The sequence below is a fragment of the Cervus elaphus genome, chromosome 1 (genome assembly GCF_910594005.1).
Source record: "Cervus elaphus chromosome 1, mCerEla1.1, whole genome shotgun sequence".
In the NCBI taxonomy this organism is placed as follows: Eukaryota; Metazoa; Chordata; class Mammalia; order Artiodactyla; family Cervidae; genus Cervus; species Cervus elaphus.
The window spans coordinates 56,594,826-56,611,211 of NC_057815.1; the positions used below are offsets into that span (position 1 = coordinate 56,594,826).

General features: G+C 44.9%; 1 protein-coding gene across 6 annotated transcripts in view; it reads left to right on the forward strand.

Annotated features, from left to right (window-relative positions):
* The first annotated feature begins 4,750 nt into the window (after positions 1 to 4,750).
* SCUBE2 (signal peptide, CUB domain and EGF like domain containing 2) overlaps positions 4,751 to 16,386 on the forward strand; it is a 69,628-nt gene continuing 57,992 nt past the window's right edge. For 2 of the 6 annotated variants that reach the window (XM_043903548.1, XM_043903529.1), the window contains exons 1-3: positions 4,751 to 5,303; positions 6,421 to 6,543; positions 13,110 to 13,235. In XM_043903548.1, coding sequence (XP_043759483.1) covers positions 5,192 to 5,303; positions 6,421 to 6,543; positions 13,110 to 13,235 — 361 coding nt within the window. In that variant the 5' untranslated portion in view covers positions 4,751 to 5,191. The remainder of the gene's footprint in view (positions 5,304 to 6,420; positions 6,544 to 13,109; positions 13,236 to 16,386) is intronic. The other 4 variants (XM_043903557.1, XM_043903539.1, XM_043903521.1 and 1 more) reach the window with 4 other exon arrangements.

The window sequence follows — 16,386 nt, forward strand, 5'->3', positions numbered from 1 at the left end:
TATTGCTGAAGCCTGGCTTGGAGACTTTTTAGCTATACTTTACTAGTGTGTGAGATGAGTGCAATTGTGCGGTAGTTTGAGCATTCTTTGGGATTGCCTTTCTTAGGGAGGGCAGAGAGGAGCTACTCCATGTTCAAGGTCAGGAGGGGCGGCCATGAGAAAACTGTGTACTTTTAAATGGTTCAACTTGTAAATGTTATGTTATATATTTTTTACAGTTTAAAAAATAAAGAATAACTTTAAAAACCAATTCAAACAATAAGGAAGGGGCTTACCTGGTGACTCCATCTGCCAATGTAGGAGACAGGGGTTTGATCCCTGATCCAGAGGATCCCACTTGCTGTGGAGAAACTAAGCCTGCATGCCACAACTACTGAGCCTGTGCTCTGGAGCCCGGGAGCCGCAACTACTGAGCCATATGCTGCAACTAAGGAGGCCAGAGTGCCCTAGAGCCCATGTTCTGCAAGAAGAGATGACACTGCAATGAGAAGCCTGTGCACCACAGCTGGAGAGTAGCCCTTCCTCTCCACAACTGGAGAAAGCCTGCACAGCAACAAAGACCCAGCACAGCCAAAAATAAATAAATTAAACTAAAACCAACAACAACAATAAGGAAGTGTACTGGCACACATGCCTGGAGATCCTGAGGTGGGGTGTGCCTGTGGGTTGGCGTCAAGGTTCCTCTTGATTTACCCTCTTTGGGTTGGTATCAAGATGGCTGCCACACTCTCATTCACCACACCCATATCATAGCAAGAAAAGAGGGCGCTTCCATTCCAGCCTTTCAAGCAAAGAGACTGAAATTGCTTCTGATTGGAACACTGTCATGTGTGTATCCTTGAACCAATGATTGTCACAGGGGGGATGGAATGAAAGTACTGATCTTCTTAAACCATCTCCTGAGCCTGAAGTTGGAGGTGGGGCAGCTTCCCTCCGTGGAACAGGGGCTGTCTGGGGCAGAGGAAAACATCTGTTGTGAAGGGCGAACGAGCAAATGGGGATGGGTCCAGATCAAACCTACTGGAAAGGTTTTTCAGAAGATGTGAAAGCCATCCATGGAGGAGAAATGACCGTGTGCGTGAGAGCTGATGAGTTTTCTTTTCTGCATTAGTTCTCAGGACCTGCTAACCTGCAGACTCTAGTACTTTCATCCGTATCTCATAGCTGTCTGGGGGACATCTCAGTAAACACCTTTCCCCTGGGGTATAGTATCATTTGTTCATCAAGATATTGCATTTTATTTATTGAGACCCACTTTGTGTCTTTTAGGCAAAGGGAAGAGTGTGAGCAAAAGAAAAGATACAAGAGGTAGGAAATGACAAACTCCTGATACAAGTAGTTCAGTGTCGCTGGAGCATAACTTGTGGGTAGGAGAGAAGTTGGAAAGGCAGAGGGTGTCAGGCAGACCACAAAGGTCTTTGGCTAGGCAGTTCTTGTTTTAACTTACTTTTTGAGGTAAAACACATACAATAAGGTGTATAAACTGTTGTAAGTGTAAGCCAGTGTCTCAGTGAATTTTTACTGTATGTATACATCCATTACCCAGATCAAGATCTAAAACATTTTTAGTGTTCCAGAAAGTTCCTTCATGCATCTTCCCAGTCAACACCCATTCCGAGAGGGAATTACTATCCTGGCCTCTATCACAATTCATTAGTTCTATCTGTTCTTAACCTTCATAGAAGTGGAATTGTACAATATATACCCTTCTGTATTTGGCTTCTTTCACTTAATATAAATAATCATGAGATGTCTCTGTGTCATTGAATGTGTTAGAGTTTGTTCATTTTATTGCCCTACAGTATTCCATTGAATGAATATCTCACAATTTGTTTATGCATCCTCTATTTGATGGAGATTTGAGTTATTTCTAGTTTTGTGCTAGTGTGAATACAGCATTATGAACATTCTTGTATGTGTTTTTTTTTTGTGTAAACACTCATTTCTCTTGGGTATGTACCTAACAGAATGTCATGTTTAGCTTGAGTAGATACTGCGCAAATGTTTTTTAGAGTGATTGAATCAAGGGAGTTTGGACTTTAGCCTGAGAGAGACTGGGATTGGTGTGACAAAATTTACATTTTACTCCCACAGCCACTGTGAAGATGCACTGAAGGTAAGATTCAAAACAGGGAGATCAATAAAGAGCCACAGAGTGGGAACAACAGACCAAGTGAGGGATGATGAGGTCCTGAGCTCTGGAAGCTTGCATGAAGGAAGAGGATGGTTTTGAGAGATGTTAAGAAGGTTGGGTTGACATGAGGGTTTGTATGTTGTACGTTGTGGGAAGAGAGAAAATGGACTCTGGTGTGACTGATAGGTCTCTGACCTAGTGTTGGCAGCATGATGGTGCCTTTCTATCAAGTGCTATCAAGAGGAAGCACTTGATAAGGAGCAGGTTTGAGGAAGAAGATGAACTCCATTTTGAACATCTTGAATCTGAGGGACCTGTGGGTGATCAAGGTATGGGCATCCAGTAGTCAGCTGGAGATAAATGCACAGAACCAAAGCTAAAGGGAGACTTCTATTATAGAAACAAGTGAATGAACGAACCATCGGGGAGAGGGTGTTGAAAGGGGATCTCAAAAAGATGACTGAGAAGGTAATTCCTGAGAGGCTGGAAAATCACGAGCTTGCCTGCTGCCATGAAAACCTAAGGGAGGGAGAATTTCCAAAAGGAGTTTCCAAAAACTGCTGAAGAGTCAAAAAAGTGGGCATTGAAAGGTGTCCAGTGAATGCAGAGTTCACCCCAGCCATATGCAGTTCAGGGGCACTCACAGTTTTTGCTTCCACAGTCTTAGTGCCAGAAGCCCAAACCAGTGAGACAAGGCTGGCTGGGTTCTCTCTCCCCTCCCGTCTGGTTCACAGCCTCTTAGCCTGAGGGAGATGAGAAGGAGGTACAGCCTTAGCCCACGGACAGTGTGGGGACCTCAGTGAGACAATGGAGGGCAGACAGCAGCTACCTCGGGGCCCACCAAGTCCCCCTTGATGTTGGAACACTGAAAACATTGACATTTGAGCACAAATTTCCCCTGAAGCCTTTCCCCTATGGAAATTCCCAGTTGAAAACCATACCGACTTTAATCTTAAGCGTCAGAAAGGTTGCCCAGGAATCTGGGAGCCGACCAGCTGAAAGAACGTTTGTATGGAAGTTCGGGCAAACAAAATAGGATTCACAACATTTTTGGAGATCTGTGCCAGTGGTAAACTTTTCCAGGAAACACGAGGGAAAACTGACTCTCTTAGGCAAAGAAGCACTGGGTCTTATAATTAATTTGTATTCTTACTGACATATAAACTTGGGGAAATGGTGAAGGGAAAGAACAGTGCGTCTTATTTCTTACCAGGCACAAGGACTGGAGGAGGCTCCCATAGAGTTTAACGGGCAGCTTTATGTATTTATATGCTTTGACTGGAGCTAACGAGGTCTGTGCCACACAATGGGCAGTTTCTAGTTGGATTTTCAAAGAAGATAACTTTGATCATTTCAGAAGCAATGAAGCCTGATGCAGCTGGAGAGAAAAAGAAGGCGGTAATTTATGGCTACCGTTAAGGACACAAAGACAAAGGCGGAGAGAATGTTTCACTAAGTGAAGATTTACAAATGTGTAAAAAACCACCCTTATGACTAGAAATAGCTGAGTGTCTCTCTCAGCACCAAACAAAAGGGAGTGGGAGGGATGGGGGAAAGATAGAAGAAGGGATGCAACCTGCTTGCATTAGCTGGGGATGAAAAGGTCAAAAGAAAAACAACCACAGAAAAGTTATTTTCTCAGATTCTCCAGCGGAGAGCAGCTCTAGAACTAGGAAGGAAGAGGTGAAGAGGCAGTCTCATCCTGGGAGTTGTGGGGATGGGCGGGGCAGAGGCAGTGGAGGAGAGGTGCTGAGCAGGGGAGACACGTTTTTGTGCCAGAGCTAGGTGGGGATTTTTGTGATGTTTATTTTTTTTCTGATTATCAAAGGAATGAATATATATATATACACACACAGAGAGAGACATACACATATGTATATATGCATATATTCACGGGAGAAAATTTAATAAATACAGAGAAGCTCAAAGAACATTGAAATCCCTGAGTATGGTGTTTTGTTGCATCTGGGAATTGCTGCTACCTTTGCTCCTGGAGCCATGCTGATGCTACTCATCATGAGCTCCCATCTCCTGTGCCTAGGACGGTGTGGGAGGGCCCTGTGCAGGTGTGTTCTCTTGTAAGGATGTCTTGCTTGGAGGGCCAGGTGACAAGCACTGCCTTGTACATGCAGCTGGTCAGAACTTATGTTTATTAGCTCAGGTGGTCGTATATACCACTTGTGTCCCTGTTGGGCTGTCTCTTGTACCTGGTGGCTCATCCTTGACCTTCTGGCCCCCCTTTCCCTTCACTTTAGGGAATACATTTAACCACTTTTCAATGAAATGAACATTTTCTGTTATGATTCTGGGCCCAGCATCGTGCCAGAGAGGGACAGTCTCAGCAAAGTGTGGAAGAGGGTGTGGCGGCGGGGAGTAGGCCACTGTCCTCCGAGGACTTTGGGCCAGGGGATCAGAGAAGTCCTGGGTTGGGCAGAACGGAGAAGGGTGTAGACAGAGTGCCTGCTGAGGTGAGCAGAGAAGCTAGGGTCCGACTCTCCAGTGAGCTCTTCTGAGGCTCCGAAGGACGCGGAATCACTTTCATTCCATCCACATTCCCCTCCTAAGCGGAGAGAAGGGCAAGTCCCGTAGGTGGCGTCGGGGTCTGGGGACTATAGGACTCTGAGCTACACAGGACACTTTCCGGGTGCCCCGTGTACCAATATTTCAGGCCAAAAGTGCTATTTGTCCTCACAAGAGGGACCGGGTCAAGTTGGAGGACACCGCGAACGGGCGGAGCGCGGCGGCGGTGCGGGAGCGGCGGGTTTGGGGCGGGGGGCCTGCGCGGGGAGCTCGGGGCCCGCCCCCGCCCCGCTGACAGCCGCCCTCCGGCCTCTGCGGCCGCGCCCCCTCCGCCGGACCGCGCGAGAGAGGGAGGGGGCCGGGAGGGGCGGCCAGGGGAGGACCGTGTGAAAATGAGGCCGGGGCTCGGGGGCCGGGCGGGGCCGGGCCGGGGGTGTCAGAGCGCGGCGGGCAGGGCGCCCGCACACACCTCCCGGAGCCGCCGCCGCGCTCGCCGCCCGCGCTCCCCTGCCTGTGCCCGCAGCCGCCGCGCCTGCCATGGGGGTCGCGGGCCGCGGCTGCCCTAGGGCTGCCCCGGCGCTGCTGCTGCCGCTGCTGCTGACGGCGGCCGTCCCGCCCGCCCGGGGCCGCGCCGCGGGGCCGCCGGAGGGTGAGTGTCCGGCCGCGGGGACGCACCTGGCACGCGGGGCGGGACGGGCGCCGGGAAGGGGCCGGGTCCCCTCGCGGAGGGGGCGCTCGGGACGAGCGGGTCGCGGCTCGGATGCGGGGCTCCGCGTGGCCCCTGCTCCCCTGGGGCCCTAGCCGCTAGACAGGCCGAGGCGCCGCCACCGCGCGGGTTAGAGGCCGGGGCCTGAGTGCGCGGCCGGGCCTGGGACCCGGGGCTGATGACAGTTCCCGCTCCGGTCCGCGTGGAGCGCCTGCTGGTCAGACTCGCGCGGGCGGAGCGCGGGGGAGCAGGGCTTGGGAGTCTCCTCTGCGGAGATGGGGAAACTGAGGGCTCCGGCCGCGGTCCAGGGTGAGGTCGGGGCTGGGAAGTTCTCCGATGGGCTTTGGGAATGTTTCTATCCGTGGAACAGCTGCTTTTGGAGAATCGGGGACCCCCGTTCTGCACGAACTGGCCTTGCAATACTTTCAAAATGTTTGTTTTTAGTTCACATGCTAGAGGGATATCAGCCAAGGAAATATTTCTGCCCAGGCGGGTTTCCAGGTTGAGAGGGTGGGCCGCGGGGAGGGGCTGCGGCTGGGGGCACCACTCCCGCTTTGCCTGGTTGGAGGGCTCAGAGCCCAGGGCGAGCTGTCCCCCCATATCGCAAACCCTGAGAAAGCTGACAGACCCTGCTCATTTTCTCAGATTATCTTTGCCACCTTGATCTTGCCTTCAGCAGGCCTTTACCATTGCCTGCTCATGTGCCAGGCACTGTGTGTGGCCTCAGGGACACAGACCCAATCTGTAATCAACCGTCTAGACAGGCAGGAAAGCGGTGACAATGTGATATGCAAGCACATCCTGGGGGGCATCTCACCTGCACTCTGGGGTCCTGGCACGCTTCCTAGGGGAGGTGGGTCTGAGCTGTGTAGAGAGGGCATCACAGTCAGAGCGAACAGTCTGTGCCTGGAAACAGGGGCCTGGAAATCATATGTCAATCCCGGGACTTCCAAGATGGTGAGATGTGAGGTGGTGTGGGCTGGTGGAAGATGATGCTAGAGAGGGACCAAGGCCAGGTCATCTAGGGAAACACCCTAGGAGTTGCTTTACTCTTTTGCAGACGTGGACGAGTGTGCCCAGGGGCTAGATGACTGCCACATCAATGCCCTGTGTGAGAACACACCCACCTCCTACAAGTGCGCCTGCAGGCCTGGCTACCAAGGGGAGGGCAGGCAGTGTGAGGGTAAGTGACCTGGTAACCAGTAGTGTGTGGGTCACTGGGGGAAGCCTTCCACCTCCTCAGTGCTTGTAGTGGCCACTTGTGTTGGTAAAAATGCTTCTATTCCCACCCTCCCACTCCAGCCCTGGGTCACATCACCCAGTCTCTGAAATGTATTTCAGATCCTTAAAAAACTGGGAACATCAGGTTTTCCCCAGAGCTCATCATACAGTTTCATCTGCCTGTGGCTCTGAAATGCCATTTTGTCTAGCTTCTGTCAAAGAAAAGTGGTGCTTTAGTAGTGTCTTTCGGTCCCACTCAGTTTGGGGGCAGAAAGTGAACAGCTGTGTTGATCAGCCATGCCTGCCGGAGCAGGGCTGATCCTTCACCTCCCAGGGGCAGCTTGTACTCTCACTCCAGAGTAGGAGTGCCCGAGTTCCGCCCTCCCCTGAGGCACTGGTGACTCCATCTTGTCCATGACTTCGGGCGGTTTGGTGTTGTGACCTGCCAAGCTTTAGAGCTGCACCAGGAGGCTGCCTCATTTGGAGCTGCAGGTTTGCCTCAGCCCTGGAAAAGTGTATATGGAGGGATGTTTTAAGCCCTTAGAGCGCCATACCTGGGAGCCTGAAGGCTGGACTCCACCATATTGTGTTCTGGGCCACTGGGGATTAGCTCGTGTCAGGTATTCTGAAGTTGGGAGCTGGCCGTAGAGTGGACTCTCGTAGGAGCAGGCTGCTCTGGGGAATGGAAGTTGTAGCATGTTGGAGCTGGCAGGGCTCTTCTGGGAGCTCTGAGCCAATCCTGTCTCTCATGTTACTGATGAGGACATGGGGAAGGGGATTGTGGGCATGCTCGCACAATTAGGCTGCAGGTGAAAGAATGTTAGATAAAACTCCAGCTCCGTTGCTGTTCTCACATCTCTCCTGTTCACTCAGCTCCTGGTATCCCTCTTTGGTTGAGTGTGAAATCCTATTATTTACAGTCTCTTTTGTGCATGAGGAACAAAACTCCCACTTCTCATATCAGCGATGTGCTCCTGGTCAGGTTCATAGCAAGTGGGGTTGGTGGACCATCCATAAACCCTTCCGTTTCTTCAAGCTTATCTTTTCCTGGAGATAGACGGCCATCTCTCTCTATCTGCCCTGCATCATGGGAGGCCAAAAGACTACCTCTCTCTGAAACATTTCTCTGTCAATTCCTCCATACTGCATCCTCACTGTATTAAATATTCTATGTATAGTACTGGAATTCACATATGTTCATATCCTGCTTGGGGATAAAAGTGTTCACTTTTTCATTGTGACTTTCAATCACTGTATGCTTTCTGGGGGTAGAAACCACGCCATGGTTTCTTTTGAATAAACTACATATTTAGTAAATGATATTGAATGACAAGTGGCAAGAGTTTGGTGATTCTTAGCTATTGAGTTTTGCTTATCACAATTGAAATTGATTACTAACAGTTTAGAGTGAAAAGTTTGCTATTTAGTTTAAAAGAATTAATGATTGGCATCGCTGCTCTTATACTTTTAAATTGGTTTTAAAAATAATTTGTGATTATTGTTATAAAAATCAATACAAAACAATACAAAAATGTGTGAAATAGAAAAGTAAAGATCCTCCTATTCCTTTATCCACAGGTAATCATTGTTAACAGGGAGCATGTATTCTTTGTACTGTCATTTTCAACCAGAACCCTAGAAGGATCTGATCTTTTGAATACTTGGAGTATTTATAAACCTAGCAAGTGAGGCTCTCCCTGTTTAGTTTGGATTTCTTGGCACGGGGATCCGTAAGTGGAAACTTTCTTCCAAGAAGGGAAAGGAAAGAAAATGAGGATTGCAAAGACTCAAAGATACAGATACTCAAGGATGTAACTCCTTTATGTGTACTTTCTGGCTTATTAGTTTTTAATCCTCTTAGGTCCCGTCTGTGGTGTCATTTGTGCTGTGATTATCACCAGTCACTTGGCCCTATTTAAGTTCAAGGATGGGAACTGGTTTGCTCAGAGTGAACAAAATTTTATCCTCTACAAATTTCTTCTGCCAAAATGTTGGAAAACTGAAAGTATGGGACCTGAGTATTTTTAAAATAATGTGATTCAGAGGTGACTTTAGGTGAAGGATGTTATATTCTAAATGATCTTTGCTTATGTCCCAGACTTTGGAGAGGGGATGTTTCAGTGGTCAGTATTCATTATAGGGTCCTTATTTCTCAGTTTAAGGAACTGAATCATCTAGGGGTGAATCTAGACTTGGCTTTTGTATTTTTTTTTTTTTTTACTTTTTATTTTGAAATAATTTTAGACTTCAGAAAATTTGCAAAAGTAGTGCAGAATTCTTTACATATGTCTACTACTTATTTTACCCTAATGTTAGCAACTTATATAACTGCAGTAGAGTATTAAAACCAGGAAATTAACATTGGCACAGTATTATTAACTATATAGACTAGCTCAAATGTCACCAGTTTTTTCCTAATGTTCTATTTTTTTCCCTTCCGGAATCCAGCTCAAAGTCCCACAGTACATTTAACTTGTCTCCTTGTCTCCTGCAGTCTGTGACAGTTCCTCAGTCTTTCCTGGTCTTTCTTGACAGTGACTTGTAGATGAGTGCTGTTTGGTTCTTTTGTTGGTGTTATGTTTCCACATGATACAAAGTGATATAGTAGGAACAGACACGATAAGAGAATGTCCTGTGTTTTCTCGTTCTGCATTTGTAATAATACAAAAGTGAAACTTTTGGCGAGGCTACTACAGAACAATTTTTGTGTGCTTTTCATTGCATCACATCTGGGGTACACGATGTCAACATGTCCCACTACAGGTGATGTTAATCTTGATCACTGGTTAAAATGATATATTCTGTGTTTTCCACTTCAGAGTTACTTTTTTTTCCGTTTCAGCAGAGCTATATCTTGGAGCAGATACTTTCGGCCTATGCGAATGTCCTGTTTGTTCTCAAATTTTGTCCACTGATATTAGCATCTAACTGTGGATCTTGCCTGCATCAGTTGTTACTGTGAAGTGTGCCTCTTGGTAGTTTTGTATTTCTCTTGTTCCTTGCACATCTATTAATAGGGCTTCTCTAAGGAAGCTCTGTCCTCATTTCCCGTTTATTTATGCGTTGATTTATGTGTTTATGTATGTTATGCCAGTATGGACTCCCAGGTATTTATTTAATTATATAGTTATTTATTTTTGGCTCAAGTTGTTCCAGCTTTAGACATCGGGAGCTCCTTCACATGGTCCCCTGTGTCCTGTTGTCATGCCCCCATCCTTTTTTGAGAAACTCCTAATTTTCTGATACCACAAAATGCTCCAGCCTCAACCTGTATTTTCCCCTCCCTAGCCCTGGAAGCAACCACTTCTTCAAGGAGCCCTGGTTTTCCTTTTATTGGGAAATGGTGTATGGAAACCAAGATTTGGATGCTTGATATTTTCATTGTTACTGGGATGTCATTCCTCCTAGGCCCTCTCAGTGGACAGAGCTAGGAAATATATGTATGTATACTAACCCGCACATACACACTTATCTATTTTTATTCCTTTTATCTATGCATTTCTCTATATATTTAAAAACAGTGAGTTACACTGATACTTCAGATTCCAAAGCAGTATCACAGGATTATTCTAACCTCCCTCTTGGCTTATTTATAACTTCTTTCTCTAACAGTAAGAAGCCTGGCTCTCATTATTTGCAATATATGTATGTTTGTTCAATCCCAGTATACACATAAAGTATATACAGAATTGCTACTCCATAATCCTGTGGGTAAAACAGATTTAATAATTAGGGTATGGTATTTATATACAACTGTTTTTGTTTTCAACCTTACAATATCCAATCAAGTCATTATTTTTTGAATTTACTTAGGCTAGTACTTTTCTTCCCCATCCCCTTCAGTGTGGTTGCGTTATTCATTTATAGTACATTTGGATTCATTTGTTTCTCTCTGTATTCCATTTTTTATCTTCCCTCAGTCCCCACTTCTGCTTCCTGCTTGATGTGTGTGTATGTAAAACATCACCATGGTTCTGAGTCAAAGTTGTACAAAAACCAGAGAACTGTTACTCCCTCATCCTATTCCTATCCTGCTTGCATTCCTCATTTCCACCCCATTTCCCACAAGCCATGGGTCACCAATCTCTGTTCTTTCTGGTTTCTCCTTCCTATGTTTCTTTTGTACAAATAAGCAGCTGAATATGTATTTTCTTTTTAACTACTTCACTGAGTTATAATTTACATAGCATAAAATTCACCAATTCTAAGTAATGTACAAATCAGTGATTTTGAGTAAATTAGTTGAATTGTACAATCACCACGTTAATAGCCTTCAAACATTTTCCTTGTCTCTGTTTCAGCCCCAGTTCCAGGCAACCACTAACCTATTTTCCTGTTTCTGTAGTTTTGCCTTTGTGACCATTTCATCTAAATGGAATTATATAATACATGGTCTTTTGTGTTTGGCCTCTTTTGCTTAGCATAATGTTTTTGAGGTTCATCCATATTGTATCCTGTAATGATATTTCATTCCTTCTTATTGTTAACTAGTATCTCATGGACTTTTGGGTTGTTTCAACTTTTGGACTCTTATAAATAAATGTGTTGCTGTGAATATTCACCTGCAAGTCTTTACGTAAACGTGATTTGACATTTCTCTTGGATATATATCTAGGAGTAGAATCTTTGGATTATGTGGTAAATTTGTGTTTAATCTTTTAAGAAACTGCCAAGGAACTTTCCAAAGTGACTTATTACTATTATTATGCCATCTTATTACCATCAGCAATGTATGAGGATTCCCATTTCTCTGCAACCTTGCCAACATTTGACATTGTCTTTCTTTTTAAAAATTCATTATTGATTTTTGGCTGTGCTGGGTCTTCTTTGCTTTGAGTGGGCTTTCTCTATTTGCGGAGAGTAGGGGCTCCTTTCTCGTTTCGGTGCGTGGGCTTCTTGTTGTGGTTGACTTCTCTTGTTGCTCAGCAGAGGCTGTAGGCGCACAGGCTTCCTTAATTGCAGAACAGGGGCTCAGTAGTTGTAGCACATGGGCTTAGTTGCCCTATGTCATGTGGGATATTCCCAAACCAGGGGTCAAACCCATGTCCCTACATTGGCAGGCAGGTTCTTATCCACTATACCACCAGAGAAGTCCCTGTCTGTCTTTTTTTATTATAACTGTCTAGGGAGTGTGGAATGGTATCTCGTGATTATAATTTGAATTTCTCAAATAACTAACGATGTACTTTTTTTTATGTGCTTATTGTGTTGGAGTAGAGTGTTAGTCACTCAGTAGTGTCCAACTCTTTGTGACCCCATGGATTGTAGCCCACCAGACTCTTCTGTCCATGGATTTCTCTAAGCAAGAAGACTGGAGTGGGTTTCCGTTTCCTTCTCCAGTGGATCTTCCCAACCCAGGGATCAAAGCTAGGTCTCCTGCATTGCAGGCAGATTCTTTGTCATCTGAGCCAGTGTATTGTCTTTGGTAAAATGTCTATTCAGATCTCTTGCCCATTCTAAAATTGGGTTGTTTGTCTTACTGAATTATAAGAGTCTTTTATGAGGTATGTGATTTGCAAATATTATCTATCAATTTGTGGCTTCTCTTCATTTTCTTAATGATATCTTTTGCAATGTAAAAGTTTAAAATTTCCACAAAGTCCAATTTATTAATTTTTAAATTTATGGATTTTGTGTTTTGTGTTATATATGATGTTGTATCTAAAAAAATCTTTACCTAACCGAAGTTCTCAAAGATTTTCCCATAAAACCTTTATATTTTTTCTCTTTAAAGTTTTCTAGTTCTAGCTCTTACATTTAGGTCTCTGATGCATTTTGTGACTTTTGTGTATGATATGAGATAAGGGCCTAAATGAATCTTTTTTTATATGGATATCCAGTTGTCTCAGCACCATTTCTTAAAAAGACTATCATTTCTCCCAATAAATTGCCTTAGCATTTTTGTCTAAAATCAAGTGACCATAAATACAAGGTTTATTTCTGGACTCTTGATTCTGTTCTAGTGATCTGTTTGCCTGCCTCTATGCCAGTACCACACACTGTCTTGATAACTGTAGCTTTATAGTAAGTGAAAATCCTCCAAATATGTTTTCGTTTTTCAAAATTGTTTTAACTCTTGAGTCTTTTGCATTTCCATGTAAATTTTAAAGTAAGCTAATTTAAAAAAAAAAAAAAGCACATTGGAATTTTATGTGTATTTATATCTCCTTATTTTTTACATGAACATATGACAAATAATCTTATGCATTTTGATTTTTTTTACCTATTAGTATATTCTAAAAATCACTCCAAATCAGTTTGTAGAGATTTTTCCCATTGTTTCTTTTTAACAGCTGCATAGTATTCCACCAAGTAAACGTACCTTAATTCTTCAACTACTTGTTATGGACATTTAGGTTTTTCCCAGTATTTTGTAATTACAAATTCTGCAGTGAATAACCTTATGTATATTAATTTTACTGTTGTTGGAGATTCCTAGAGGTGGGATGGCTGATTAAAAGGTAAATATATATTTCTCCACACTAAAGCAATAGTGCCTATGTGGCTTACTTCTGTTTTGCTCCTCAGATATTGATGAATGTGGAAATGAGCTCAATGGAGGCTGTGTCCATGACTGTCTGAATATTCCTGGCAATTATCGCTGCATTTGTTTCGATGGCTTCATGTTGGCTCATGATGGTCATAATTGTCTCGGTAAGAAAAACGGGTAGAGATGGTAATTATCATTTACCTCCTCTCTAGCACCCCCACCCCTGTCTTTTCTTTGACAAAAACATATTCATTAAAAGAAAACTGGGATCAGAAACTTGTGTTTTCTGGCTCCCCAGAAATCATACTCCCTAATAGAAAACCAGGGTAAGTATTTTAGTTTTTATGTGGTCACTCGTAATATAAACCCTCCATTGTCCAAGGAGGTGGTGGATATTGTCATTAGTACTTACTGACTTTCTGGCATTGACTTGTTACTTTTAAGATCTTTAGTCTTGTGTTAAAAGGGTCTTGACTTAAAGCTATTTCTTTAATCCTGTAAATATCTCTATTCCAGAATCAAGTAAAACTATTTGTCGTAAATATTCCACATGTGTGCTTGGATCTCAGCCAGATAGACTCCCCTCTTTTTTCTTAAAAGAGAGAGAAATTCAAACAGAAACCTTCCATTAACATCCTCCTAGTACCCCACAAACCAAAAACATCTGTTAGAGTTTCAGTCTCTGAGTTAGGAACTGCAAAGAGCATTGTTTACATTGGTTCCTTATGCTAGGAATAAAACAGAATTTAAAAATAGCAAGCAGTTGGATAGGGCTGAATGTTGGATGGTCTTAGAAGATGTGGCACACCTGGAAGGCAAGTGTTTATGGCCTATTTGCACTTGAAGGCTGATGTTAGCAGTGATACAGAAGGACATCATGGGACTCAGAGGACATCAGATTCCTTTGGCATCAGTCCTTCGTGTGGTTGACCCACTGATGTCCATTTGGCTAACCCAAGAGAAGCTTGAGCCAGGCCCCACCTCTGCAGGGACAGCTAATTCAGATGCTCCCTTGCTGTGCAGTGGAAATGGCCACTTGATCAAATGCTTTGAGTTGAGCATGGTGGTGGTGGTGACTTAGTCAACTAAGTTAAGTCCGACTCTTGCGATCCCATGATCCCGTGGATTGTAGCCTGCCAGGCTCCTCTGTCCATGGGATTTCCCAGGCAAGTATGCTGGAGTGAGTTGCCATTTCCTTCTCTAGGGGATCTTCCCAATCTAGGGATCAAACCGGTGTCTGTCTCCTGCATTACAGGCAGTCTACTGTATTGCAGGCAGTTTCTTTACTGACTAAGCCACTGGGGAAGCCATAAAAGTCACTAAGTGAGTATAGGCTGAACTTACATTTTGAGTGTTGGGGGAAGGAGAGTATTTGGGACTCAGGCCTGATATAACCTTTGTCATGTCACCTGGAGCCCCATCCTGATGTTGACTCATTCCCTTCCTGCCTGTGTGTGATATGAGAGGTCCAGCACTGGTTAGATCACTTGGCCTTCCAAGCCTGCAGCTCTCAGGAAGAAGAGATTGAGGGCTGGGAGTCACTAACCCCTCTGCAACTTTCTAGGTCATCAGCACCACAAAAGGACACATTAGAGACACAATCCTGAGAGCAGCAATAAATTGAGATTAATTAAAAACTAAAAAAAAAAGAAAGAAAGAAATTATATTTAGCGTGTAATTTACAGTATGTTTAAAAAAAAAAACATTTTCTGGGGGAAATCACTTATTTCCCTTTGATTAGCCAATGGCATGTTGAGGATCTGTAGTTGATGGAAGACCCATTGATCACAGTTGTGCCCAAACTCACAGCCTGGGGGAAGTGTGAACTTCTAAAGAACAACACGCAGAACCACCCAGGAGTTAAGGACTAAGGACCTTGGGTGGGGTCATTTGGAGTAAAAGCCTGCTCAGAAATCCCGAGGCCCCAAGTCCTTCCTTGCCTGGCTGCTAACTCAGATATTTCAGCAGACTGTTTCCATTTCCCCCTCTCTGGGGTCTCTTTCTGGGTTTGGTAGCAAGAGTCTGCCTTGCAGAAAGGCCCTGAGCATCCTGAGTACCTCTGAAGGGGCTCACGATTCTATGAAAAGGAAGGCGAGAGGAAGTACAGTGATACGTGAAGAGTGGGGCCAGCACACAGAGAAACCTCTCTGCCATCTGGACTCAAAAGAGCAGAAGCATTTTGTGACGGGAAAGGAGCTCAGTATCAAAATTTAGGAGTGGCAGTTTTCTGTGTTCTCTTGGATAGCCCCTACCTCTCCTCAGCCCTTGACCTTACACCAGCTGCCAATATATGAGCCAGGATATGCAGAGGACAAACAGCACTGAGTTCTGGCTCTCTACCCAGATTGCTCCAGGATCTTGGGTGCCTGTGAGCCTGAAAAACAAAATGTAGCTCTTCCAGACAGCTCACCCCACCTGAATTCCATTTCTGTTTATTGAATATCTGAGAGCACGGAATAGCTACTAGGTCTTGTAGCCTATTAGCATCACTTGAGAAGTTTAAAATGACACCAGGTCTCATCCAAGGCTAGTTAGACTAGGGTGGTCCAGATGTCAGCGTTCTAACCTGCGGCCAGGTTGTGAAACACTGTTTTATGCTCTGCAGAAACTCACCAGCCTAGTGTGCACGTGAACGTTTGTCTTAATTCATTCCCTGATAGCTCAGTTGGTAAAGAATCCAACTGCAGTGCGGCAGACCTAGGTTTGATTCCTGGGCTGGGAAGATGCCCTGGAGAAGGGAAAGGCTACCTACTCCAGTGTTCTTGGGCTTCCTTTGTGGCTCAGCTGGCAAAGAATCCACCTGCAATGTGGGAGACCTGGGTTCGATCCCTGGGTTGGGAAGATGCCCTGGAGAAGGGAAAGACTACCTACTCTAGTATTCTGGCCTGAAGAATTCCATGGACTGTATAGTCCATGGGGTTGTGTAGAGTTGGACACGACTGAGCAACTTTCACTTTAATCTGAGTGTATCACCCAACTTGATACTTTCTGATTGCTTTGGAGAAAAGGAATAGTGGGTGAAGCATGGGGTAGGGTGGGGCAACTCAGAGCCGGGCCAGATGCTGGTGTCCAGAGAGGCAGATTGCTCCTGCTCACCCCGGTCCTCTCGGCAGGAACAGCCAGGCCAGGTGTGTCCCAGCGTCTCTCACCCTCTGGAATGTGCTCCCTTAACCCTTTGGCACGGAGAAGGGCAAGTTTGTTAGGCTTCAGGGGATGGCTGGAGTCCCATCAGTTTAGTAAGGCATCTGCTAGGTAGTGTGGGAGGACGGATGACTGTAAGATCTGAAGCTTGAAACCAGATAACAGATATTTAAA